The sequence below is a fragment of the Uranotaenia lowii genome, chromosome 3, assembly GCF_029784155.1.
Source record: "Uranotaenia lowii strain MFRU-FL chromosome 3, ASM2978415v1, whole genome shotgun sequence".
Classification (NCBI taxonomy): domain Eukaryota; kingdom Metazoa; phylum Arthropoda; class Insecta; order Diptera; family Culicidae; genus Uranotaenia; species Uranotaenia lowii.
In genome coordinates, this window is record NC_073693.1 from 244,232,412 (window position 1) to 244,245,193 (window position 12,782).

General features: G+C 36.9%; 2 protein-coding genes across 2 annotated transcripts in view; one reads left to right on the plus strand and one right to left on the minus strand.

The window, feature by feature from the left end:
• The window catches only part of LOC129755739 (3'-5' ssDNA/RNA exonuclease TatD-like), a 61,203-nt gene extending 48,666 nt beyond the window's left edge, over window positions 1–12,537 (minus strand). Inside the window, exons 1-2 of the mRNA XM_055752364.1 lie at window positions 12,432–12,537; window positions 10,833–11,703 (exon numbers count right to left, since the gene is read on the minus strand). Coding sequence (XP_055608339.1) covers window positions 10,833–10,971 — 139 coding nt within the window. The 5' untranslated portion in view covers window positions 10,972–11,703; window positions 12,432–12,537. The remainder of the gene's footprint in view (window positions 1–10,832; window positions 11,704–12,431) is intronic.
• The window catches only part of LOC129755741 (uncharacterized), a 122,139-nt gene that overhangs the window by 101,869 nt on the left and 7,488 nt on the right, over window positions 1–12,782 (plus strand). The window lies entirely within an intron of this gene.

Below are 12,782 nucleotides of genomic sequence, written 5' to 3' on the forward strand. Positions count from 1 at the left end.
GAATTCCTCGAAAAAAATCACACAGATACTTCCCATTTGGTTGAAAAAGTCCGAACATGTTTTTTTCTGAACTATTTGAAAAATGTTGGGAACTTGAGGGTAAAACAGACATAACTCCAGTTTTCAATCCTTGCGGTGGCTCAAACAAAGGGTGATACGGTCAAAATTTTGTCGATATCAACTTGACGTATTTCTTTCAATATTGCATTTAAAAAACCTGAACACCCCTCATTTTGAAGGTGTGTGTGTGTAGAATGTTGCTCCTGGCCCTTATTCTGCGCCTCGCGTGACGTGATGATAGTCGAGTCACCCAAGTCACTCTATTCTAGCAGTCGGTTCAGGTGAGGATCGTCACTTCGGATGAACTTTGTGAGTCCTTACCCTATTCTCGTAGTCACCGTGGGTGAGATTTGTCGCATTCGGGTGACGATTTTAGGTGACAATTGTCGGTACCTTTTCAGGTGGTGACGAGATAGAAATTCAATGAAAAATTTATGGAACAGGGAAAAATTTGGCTCTAAATGTTCAACAACATTAAAAAAGTACCATTTTATAAACAATTTTCACGAACAAATCTAGAATCGCTGAACTAATTCGGCAATCGGTGAGGATTGTCGTTACCTTTTCAGGTGGTGACGAAATAGAAATTTAACAGAAAATTTATGTACGTGGGAATGAAAGGCCCTAAATAGTTAAATTAAAGTGTTAACACTAATTAATTAAGTTCTATTTCTATTTTTTGTTTATTTAGAGAGTATTTTAACCAAATTAATTAAGTATAAAACTTTTTATTGAAAACGTCTTTTAAAAATTTGGAAGAAATTGCAAAAAGCTTCTCGGACACTAACACCGATAGCAGATTGTGAGTCAGCTCTCCCTCGAGGAACCGGACCGGCTTCAGCGACAGCTACGGATCCAGCAGGAATGTGTTTGGATCGGCTAGGATCATCACTTCATGGCATCCTCCCGGGCGTAGCTGGTAATTTCGTCCGTGTACTTTCCGAGCAGCTCGATCATGACCATCGAGGCCAGCTCACTGTTTGTTTCCTTGAGGACAATTGATAAAATAATCAGTTTAATGTTGTTTAGGGTGAAAACTTGTTGTTGATGCGAATAATAGCACTTTTTCTGGGATCACAAAAACTTTTTTGGTGAAATTGAAGGTCATCCAACGAATTTCACGCAAACAGCATTTTTAGCAACTTGTAGCACAAAACGAAAACCACTTTACTTACCTGATCCCACTTCGGAATTCGGCCTTGAATCCGCTTCTTTATGTACCGTTGGTTCGGGTGACATATTCGGGTCTTCGATTTTCCCATTTGATGGTTCCTCCTTCAACTCGGTGCAGGTTCCGAACTCATCCTTGGATAATGCATTTGGACCACACCATTTGGCCCTGTTTTTTGTCAAGCAGCTTGCCATTGCCGTACAATTCGATTGTGGCCTTTTAAAACCCGGAATTCCAACTCGTTTTTTTGAAAATTGATTCGGAAAATCCGAAGCGCGACCAAAATCAAAACAAAACAGAACAAGTTTGGCCATTTTGACAGATGTGTTCATTCAGTCACTCAATATGAATGAACCTCTGTCACTTAACCCACATCGACTGCGGGAATAAGGTGACAAATCTCACGGTGACTCGAGGTGACGTGATAATCGTCACCTCATGCGCGGCGCAGAATAAGGGCCCCTATTTTGATTTTGGAGTTCACTCTTCAGTTGTCAAAATGCCGTCCAAGGAAGAAGAGCAGCGTATCCAAATTTTGCTCGCGCATCTCGTTCAGGGAACGTTTGTCGACAGCCAGGAAGTCTAGATCGGGGGGAAATCGAAAACCGGAAGCCGCTGAGACGACAAAGAGAGTTGCCGGTAGTTTCAAGCGAAACCCTAACCTCTCTCCGAGATGCCGCAAATAAGCTGGGTGTATCGTCTACAACCGTGCATCGAGCCAAAAAACGAGCCGGACTATCGACTTACAAGAAGGTAGTGACTCCAAATCGCGATGATAAACAAAATACGACGGCCAAAGCGCGATCCCGGAGGCTGTATTCGACGATGCTAACGAAGTTTGACTGCGTGTTAATGGACGACGAAACCTACGTTAAAGCCGACTACAAGCAGCTTCCGGGACAGGAGTTTTATACGGCAAAAGGAAGGGGAAAGGTAGCAGATATTATCAAGCACATGAAACTGTCAAAGTTCGCGAAGAAATATCTGGCAAGCCATCTGTACCTGTGGCCTGAAAAGCAGCATTTTCATAGCTTTCGGGACTGTCAACGCAGAAATTTACGTGAAAGAGTGTTTGAATAAACGGCTGCTGCCTTTCGGTAAAAAGGCCATGGAGTGGTACGCCGCCAACAACGTGCAGGTGGTTCCCAAGGACAAGAACCCTCCCAACACGCCAAAGCTCCGCCCAATTAAATACTGGGCTATTGTCAAGCGGAACCTAAAGAAGACCGAAAAAACTGCTAAGAACGAGCAGCAGTTCAAGGTAAACTGGCTTTCTGCGGCGAAGAAGGTGGACAAGGTGGCTGTACAAAATCTGATGGCAGGGGTTAAGCGTAAGGCCCGGCAATTCGGATTTGGAAAAGCGGAAGCCTTACTGAATAATTTTCCTGAATTTTATACTAATTAAACTTGAAAAAGAAATTTAATATGATTTTTTTAAATAAACGATTTCACCGATTTACACGCGTTTTCCCTTAACCAAATTTTGACCGTATCACCCTTTAATATCAAATTTAGAATCAATTAGAATTTTCTCTTAAAAGTGAATTTTAAGACAATTTACATAACTTTTAAAGACAAATAAACTAAAAATTTAAAGAAACTCAAAAAATGTAAAAAAAATCATACTAAGTTTTATACCTTTTGATGTAATATTCTGAATTTTGATAATTGAATTTATAACCCTTGAGAGAAAATTGAAGATTTTGTTAAGTCTTTCTCAGAGATGAACTGATATTTTATACGGAAACCCTAGCCACTGATCCCACTGAAAGAAAACTTAGAACAAAAATTCGACCATTTTCTGGCTAATATTTTTTTTGGCAAATTTTGCAGGTTCGCAATACCGAAGGTAGGTGGCGAACCTACCATTTTTCCGATACAACGTCCTGTAGGAAAAATGTACCTGTTTAGCCCGATTTTAAAGTAGGAATTGTCTATTTTTAAATTTGGATGGCACTTTTTAACTGGGATAAAATTTCTTCAAATCGATCGATCGAAAAATTATCCAACAAACGAAATGAAATGTCCAGTCAGTATGGTCATGGTCAGTGCCCTAGCCTTCGTTTTATTCCATAAAATTATAAAAGACATAGATTTTTATAAACAGCTTACAGCTTTGTCGTATGCAAGTTAGCAGTTTCAAGCATTTTTAATTTAATTATACTATAATATTACCAGAGAAACTGAAATTTTGCTTAAAACACAAAAAGGCGCTTTAAGCCCGCACGGTTTGAGGTTCGGCAATGTAGGCAACTCTTATATTAGACTCATTCCAAGCGCCCCTCAACTAGAGAACCGATTTCCATTTTTCATTATTCAAAAATAATTTGCCCAGCATTTGAAAGTTTATTTCTTCAGCTTAATTTTCCATCAAAAGAATTTCAGTTACCTTTTTTCGGAATTGAGTATGTTGACGTGGAAATTTAATATTTTTAGTACGAAAATAAACTGATTTTAACAATAATTTTTATTTGAAACATAACTTTGTCAACAAATTAGCCAAAAAAAATGATTGTAAAAAAGCCATATTTTAAGCATGATATTAGATTAAAAATTAGCACAGCAACTTCACGCTCTAGAATTGGTAATAAAGGTATCTATTTTAAAGCGTTGTGACGTTACGAAAATTCTACTATTTTTCATTTCATGATTCCTTTAAACGTCACATACTGTCGAAAATTGGAGATCTCTTCAAACTTTTTGAGACAAATTCAATGCTTTTTCAGAATGAAGATCGGTTCAGAAGGTTGTGAGTTGCACCCGGGTACAGAATGCGTTGTGACGTCACGAAATTTGATTTCCTTTTTTATCGGAAACGTCCATGACTTCTTATTCAACACTATTATAATTTTTCTTCAAAACAAAATTAACATAACAATACGCTTCAATAAATGTTTTCAATTATCAAATTTTTTTATGAAATAAAGAATAATATTTTTTCGCGGTTACAAACAATTATAAAAATGAAATCCTCATCGATTTTTGAATACAAACACAAAAAAGTATACTTTGTTCTGAACATCTACGAAATTTTCATCTAGGTGGTTGTCTCTATGTTGATGTTTCTACACACAAAATTTTCGAGGCCAGAATTTAGCAAAAATTTGCTCAAATTTGACCAGCTAGAAACTTAGCAATAAAATCAGCAATATTTTTTAACTATAATTTTAGCAAACGAGAAAAAAAGATAGCCGCCGCAATTTTTACTCAATTTTTTAGCAAAAACCGGAAGAAAAGATCGCCCGGATTTGAAATTTCAAAATTTATTGTTTTTTCTCTGGAGAATCAGGGAGAATCGTTTGATTATGAAATAGAATTCACAAATTTACTTCACCTTCAATTTATTTTCAAATTTTTTTTTTTAATTTAATTTCACGTTCGATCAACGGAAATTCCGGTTCCAGCGGGCGAAACTTCAAGCCATCTTCATCGACGAATGCACCAGAGTGTGTGCCGGATGCAGCTCGTTGAAATTCCAGCTGTGGTCCCCTTTATTTCTGGTCTGATGGGGGTTTTGTGTTGCAGTTGTAACCTGAAAGAAAAACAAACAATTTTGGATTTAAAATCGGAAAATTTGTACAATTTATAATTCGCCCTTACCTGTACGCATCCGGTGTCGATTTGGTTAGTATTTTGTTGTTGACTTAGCCACCACTAGAACCACTAGCATCGAACTTTCGGAACCGCGCACAATCATGTCTGTTTGTTATTTTTCTTAAAACCCGCGGCGGCTGTTGTCTGTGCACAAAGCGGCTAAAAAACCTGTTTGATAAAGTCAAGCAAAATGAAATTTCTAATTGCTAAAATCAAGTAAATTAAGCTTTTTGCTAACTCAACAGTAAAAAAATATTTTTGCTAACGGAAAGTAACAGCGAAAATTTGCTAAGTGGAGCCCCGAAAGTTTTGTGTGTACGCAAGAATGTCCCACTAAGAAAAACTCTTAAAAAACCACTCAACAAACACAAAACTCTTCAAAACTCGCTTAAGTGACACATTGTACTGTCATTTTAATTTTGATTTTATCTGATTGAAGGTCACAAGGATGTAAATGGGGGCGGGGTTCATTTTAGTTTGTTTGATTTGTGATGTAAAATGAAACACATGATAGAATATCGATCTTTGCCGTTTATTATTTTTTTAAATGAAAAAAGTACTCTAATTAAAACAAGCTGAAACAAAAGCAGTTGAAAAAAAAACTTGAAAAAAAATGAAAACTTATAAATCATGATCCTTTTTTGTCGGCAAGTTAACATAAAATTGCTTCCTGTTTTCTGGTATCACAGGAAGTACTTTTGAAAGCAACGATACTTTTCTTGCTTCTTCAATCCCTTTGGGCGTTCGTTGCCATTTCAGATTTTTATTTAGTTCGAAAGAACTATGGTTTACTATTTTCTTTTGCTTCTTGGAAAATAGACAACACCCAAGAAGATCAGTACCATCGACAGAATCCGAATATTTGATATCGAAAGAACCTTTTTCGATACAAACTTTGCGTATGTTGTCAATGTATGGCCGTGGATTCATTAGCTGTAACATGTATTGTGTAACTACAAATTTAGTTTCGAAAAAATCCGTTGCTTGCATAGATACTGCATCAACACAGTCTTGTGCATTTTTAACTGCAGATTCCAAATTTCCGAAAGATAACACGTTGCTTTCGCATTGCTCTTTCGACACTGGCGTGAAAACTATCAGCCGCCATGAAAGTATGAGCCGGCTCAAAGTATTTCAGTTCGATAGATCTGAGATTTACCTCTGCACTGTTAATCAGCAGAACAAGATGTTAGAAAAATATCCAATTCTTATTCTGACTGGAACAGTTGTCTAGCCAAAATATTATTTTTTCCATGTTGCTGTGTTTTAAAATGATTTTGTGAAAACAGCTAACAATGTCGTTACCACTTCGACCAGCCACAGATTCCGGCCAAATGCATGCGTCGACTGCGAAAACTTTGGAATACAATCCTACTGGAGCAAATGTTTCATTGAAGGTCAGTATTCTTTGTGAAAACATAACTGTTTTCAGTCCATCCAATCGTGGAATCTGTATCACCTGAAATATGGATGAATGAATGAGTAAGATTATGGATGATATAAATCAATCGCTTACTTTTTGAAGGTCAACGGCCATCACCAAATGGTTCAATTTTACCGCTCCGCCGTCTTTTTGGTACTCCTCCCTTGCTTTTCCATATCGCTGTTGATGGATCATGAATTTGGAACATATTTCACAATCGGAATTGCATTCACATGTTTCTCCGAGTACCTTAAGATGTTCTGTTTTTTCTATGCACATCTCACATTCTTCGTGGCCCAATTTAACAAACGAAATGTTCAATCTTTTAAGCTCACGAGAATAAAATGCGTAGCTAACATTAGTTTTGTTTAAGTCCAAAAAATGTTGATACATAGCTCGCTGCGTAAGATCGGACGGAAGCTACAATCTGTTGGGCGCATGCTCTCGGCGATAGTTGGAGACTGTTGGATGGAAATCCAGAATATGCTTTTTTACCATTTCCGACAGACTCTGGTTCCTAACATGCTTTCCTCGATTATCGGAAACCGGTCGATCGTTGACATCCAGGCAGCGATATATAATATTGCTAAAACAAAATGTTATATATTTTTTTAATTAAAACAAATTTTCAAACACTTACCCACAGTTTTCGCGATATCCAAACGTATTTAAAAAGAACTTCCGGCATACTGGACTGGGACTGGAACTTGCAGTTGGAAGGGTGAAGCTGTAAGAGAGCTTTTTCTTCACTTCCGGTTTGGACTTGTAATTTCGTCTTCTTTTTGGTTCCGCATAATGAGCATATTTTCGGATAAAGTTTTTTTTGTCCTTCGTTATCCAAGCTCCAGAATGTGTTATTTATATTAACACGATCATCCCGGCTAATATGATTATTGCAATGCTTCCGGCATCCGCAGGAATCAACAATTAATGGATGCGCATTTTTGCGCTTCCGCGCAGATTCTTCCTTGCTCAATTCGGATTCGTTCGGATCATCTTCGAACTTGGATAAACATGATGAATAACATGAGAAACGTTCCGATCCTATTGTGATTTCCGCGTCATTGAATCCGAGGAAATCTTCATCACTGTCACTTGACTCCGAACCGTAAACCTTCAGCAACGATAATGCACTCATCTTATCAACAGTTTTTATTGCTTAATTATAGTTTTTCACCAGACACTTTAAAAATCTTTTCATTCAACGCACAATAACAAAGAGCTCGTGTGACAGTTTTTCCATAGAAACCAAAGTACACACGCTCATATTCTACGCAAAAGTGTCACACGAAGCGTTTTTGACGATTATTTTCTGCTATAAGGGAAAAAAATAAAAAGCAAGCATAGATTTCATTGTAAATTGACCAATTTCAAAAAACAACATTCATTAAAGGTGCGGAAGAGCCGGAAATCAGAAAAAATGATCAAAATTTCAATCACGTTTTTCTCGCTTGCTCGTTTATCCCCATGGGACAATCTTGCTTAGAAGGGCAGTATAAGTATGAAAAAAACGCGCTAATATCTTCTATTACTTGCTAATATTATGTTCAAACGAAATAATAATATGTTCAAACGGAATAAATGAGATTAAAAAATCTGAACATGGTAAATTTCATAAATAAACATTTTCTTCCGTACAAATTCATAAGACTTTGAAGGAAAATAAATTTTTCATAAAATTATTTAAAGTTTCCTTTATTGAAACTTCCACCTGAGCGAATTGAGCGGAATTTGTTCGGAATGAACAAAAAAAACCTATTAAACAGTTTTTCACCAATAATGTTGGTCCTTATTAATCGATTTTTCTTTCAATTTCAGTGTTTTAAAGCTTAAATTATAACAATATTTCATCTGAGGAAACGCATTTCAATTAGAGGTATCATAAAACAGTTATTAAGCTTCAAAACAGGTTTATAACCCATTAAAAGCTTATTTTTGAAACTCAATATGTTTTATTTACCATAACCCTTATCGAAATGGGACCTTGGGATATAAACTGTTTGCATAACGAAAGCTTTGTGAATGACTATAATGAAAACGAATCTCCCAATATGGTTTTCAGAAATTGGTGCAAAACTGGGTGTTCATGTTTTTTCCAAGAAAAATTTATCATAACTCCTTACAAATTTTAGGCTCATTGCGCCATATATTTCCGTGGTCCGATCCCCCAAATATAGCACTGGACTTTGTGTAAGGCCTGGGATCTATTTTAGCTTTTCATTAGTCGGCTGATTTAGGCATTCTAGTGTCCATTAGCTAACTTTTAATAGGTCGCAGGATTTTGAAATTATCATTTATTTTTCCTTTCCTTTGCAATTAAATATTGAAAAGATTCACAAACATATTTCAACGCTTTTACAAATAAATATATCTTAGCATAAGTTTTTTTTTAAAATAATATTCACATCATCGCCCAAATAAATTTCGAATAAAATCAATGTGGGCAGTGTTGCAAACCTGATCTGTTTATATGAGCCATTTAGATTCAATTCCCTTAATTTTTTGGGTATAAATGGATCGTTTTTATCACCAAATCACATTATTTGTTGAGTTTTTGAGCAGTTCTAGAAAATAAAGCATTAATTTTAAGATTATATGTTGATTTATTTCATGTAGCTGACCACAAAATGTCGTGACGTCACAACGCTTTGCAAAACCCTGCTTAAAAAATGGCGCGTTATGACGTCACGAAACTGAGTCGCTTTAAAATATACAGTACCGTTCATAATTGTATAGAAATTGGAAGCAAGCGCACTGTCACTGTCACCGTCACACAACTTTTTACTCTGATGATATTTTTAGATCAAATTTTTTGCGTTAGATAGATCAACTATCACACTATTATAACACAAAATTTGAGCTTTCTGGAGTTTGTGTGGCCTGAGAAACAGTAATTCTACGAAAATCGGACTTTTTGGACTTTTCTCATTCAAACTGCAATATCTCTGAAACTACGCTACATTTTTTATTGAAATTTTACACAGTGATTGTTGAAATATGGAGCTAGCATGTCTGATGTTTTCGAAAAGTTTTATTGATGAGATTGAAATGAACCTTGAAATGCGATTTCTATAGAATTTTGGACGATTCATGAGAACAATATCGTTTCCTCCACCAATCAGGCAAAAATGTCTGGCAAAAGCAATGAAGAAAAGAAAAAATGGAATAAATGATCCATTTATGTTTTGAAATCAGAATCTCGCGATATTGTTGTGATTTTTCGGTTTAAATAGATTTACTGGTTGTTAAACAGAGAATATGATTTTCCTATGGAAACATTCGTCCAAAATTCTATAGAAATCGCATTTCAAGGTTCATGCCTGAAATATTGCACCTCGCGTAACTTTTGATCTCATCAATAGAACTTTTCAAAAACTTCAGACATGCTGGCTTTATATTTCAACAATCACTCTGCAAAATTTCAATAAAAAATGTAGCGTAGTTTCAGAGATATTGCAGTTTGAATGAGAAAAGTTCAAAAAGTCCGATTTCCGTAGAATTACTTTTTCTCAGGCCACACAAACTCCAGAAAGCACAAATTTAGTGTTATAACAGTGTGATAGTTGATCTATCTGACGCAAAAAATTTGATCAAAAAATATCATCAGAGTAAAAAGTTATGGAAGTTCAAAGTCAAAGTGACAGTGCGCTTGCTAATGTAACGATACTTTTCTGAAATTTTTAAAAAAAAATTGAAAAAAAGGCCCGTTGTGACGTCACGATTTCTTTTGCTTATATTTTGAACGAATTGAATTCTGAACTTAGGGGTATATTTTTTTTTCAATGTACGATATGAACTGTAAAATCTACAAACAATATACCAAAAAATTGTTTTGCAAACGTTGTGACGTCACGCTGGAATGGGTCAATAGAATATTTTTTTCGATAACTGAAACTAGTAAATTGCTTTGTCTTTGTCTCACAGGATCAAAACTGATGATAAGAATTTAGCTTGGAGCGATCATAAACAAAGAAAACTTAACTAATCGATCAATGTTGTTTTTATTATGTTATTTTAAAGCTATATAAAGTAAGAACAGAGCCAGTCTATCGAAAAATTTCTGGTCAGTAAATTTTATTGTTTCCCATCAAGATAGTTTACGAGAGTATTCTAAGGAATTTGTTCTATTGTGGTTCAATTAACCACGGCTACAAATCAAGCGTGGCATTGTGAGAGGTCCGCTCAGCTTAGCAGTTAAGTTTATGCATCATACTTTATGCATCAATTTTCGTTTAACCGTAGAAATTGCTGCTGTATAAATGTATGAATTGCTTACTACAAAAGCTGTATGAGCTTCTATCGACTATCTCAGTTTCCAAAATTATTCAAAACGTCTTTTCTTGCTACAACTGACGTTTCAACTTTTCTGTTCACTTTTTCAAGGAATCGAATAAAATTTATTAGGAAACTCAGTTTCGCTACACGAAATTTGTACTGCTCGATAATGATAAGAAAGTTCTGCATTCGCCTTGTATTCCAACAAAAAAAAACAAAAATGAGTAATTTACAGAGGTGGCTTCGCAGCACCTGCTGTTTAAATTACAGAGCTAAGAATGGTGCATGTACATGTAGATAGGTACTCACCAGAATCTTTCGCCCGCTGTATCACCGAGTCCAGGTCACGGATGTACTTTTTGTTGGTCAAATTGGCGCCGACATCGACCACGATAAGGTTCTCGTAGCAGTGCTTCATCTCGTCCATCTCGTTGTTGTGATCTGCCATTATTATTTATATGTACGTTGTTCGTATGCGAACCGGTGCCCCAGACAAGGCAGGCAACAAACAAGAGGAATCCCGAGAGAACCACCACGTGAAACGAAGAAGGGTTTGTGTTGTTTTGAGCGCGCGTTGTTTCTCCAAGCCGCAGCAGTAGAACGTGTGTGAGTTCCGAGCGAGATCAACAGTGTTTAGTGCAAAATATATTTTTCGCGTAAAACGATTCGCGTTCAGTGAATGTGGCCAAAATCGCTGGGTACCTCCACTAACTAGCCGTCAGTCGTTGATGCCACAATACCACAAGTGTGAGTCGTGTGTTTACTTTTGCGTTATTTTTTTTATTTCGTCGTCGATAATTCACTTATTACTTTTGCGCATTCGCCCATTTATTGTGGTGGGTAGGAACTTTTTCTTTTCCTTTGGTTTCGTTATTTTTTCTGCCTGATTGTGTCAAGAGTTGTCAGCGGCTTACATGTAGCTCTCAAGTATTGGACGACGTTCTTGCACCAGGAGCGATTTTGTTTCCCTGCTTTATTTTTTGGCTTTCGATCGTTGCACTTATACACGCAACATATTTCCCTCCGTATCGGTTCGCGAAAAAATTATATTTTGTGCTGTGCGCGTTTTGCGGATGGGCCGCCGTTTTTTTGAAATTGTGATAACTCGATTTTTTTTCCTGGTTTCAAGGCAACACACTTGTTTCGCGGTCGTTGAATGGGGCTGAACTCACAAGATTGACTTGCGCGGGGGAGGACCAAGGTTTAGTTTAAAAAATATCAACGTTATTCAAATATTCATCAGGTTATTCGCAATCCTTCTAACTAGTTTGAAAATCCCCTAAAAAACGCACCTAAATTAACTGTTAACTAGAGATTTATCGTTTAGTTCGTACCGTCAGGGTATGGAAAAGTAATTCAATTTTGGGTTTCGTTGTAGAGTTACTCTACGGTGTCGAGTATTTTAAATAGAACTAATTTTCATGAACAAAACGACGACATCGACGACGCAGGCAGCTTTTTTGATGACCAAGGATGATGGTGATGATATTGATATTCCAGAGCGCTACTAAATCCGCAGTTTACTACTACTACACAACCACTCGTTAGAACGCCTTTCTAAGTGAGCACCACAGAACACAGCATCACAGATGGTAATCTTAATTTTATCCAGGCCAAATTTCGCACCTCGGTCGTCTGAGATCAAAACGTTCATGAAGGAATTATCTTCTGTATAAAATCGAGGGGTAAGCTACTTGCGCATTCTAAGCTTATCTAAGCCAATGTGATAAAAACTGATTGACTACTCCGTAGACATTCACTGATTCATGGACCATTAGGCCTATTCTTGGATCATTCCAACTTGAGCTATTACACTTTAACAATTATTTTGACCATCTTCCTGGTGCCGAAGGGTTTAACTGAAAATAATGTTGGTTGAGTGGTTTCTTGGTTGGTTGTTGGTATTACGCGATCTAATCACTAATTGTCGTCGTTGCTCGTAGCCACTGAACTGCGTTGGTTGAATGCTAGCAGTGGTTCGGTCTGGTCTAGCTCTGCTCCGCGTCGGAATTCAACTGAGCCAATCGGTCGACCTGCGGCTGTCGGAGAGAACACCAAAACCATAGACTAGCTCTGCCTAGTGACGCACACATCTACGAAAATAAGCGAAACATATTTCTACCCATCGGTATTTCTGCCATGGTAGTGCTCGTCTCTACAGATGTTTACGCTTACCTGTTGTTAATGCTCCTGCTCTCCTTTCGATCCATGTGATATGTAAAAGAGTAATGTCAAAAACCGGAGCCACTGACTCATGTA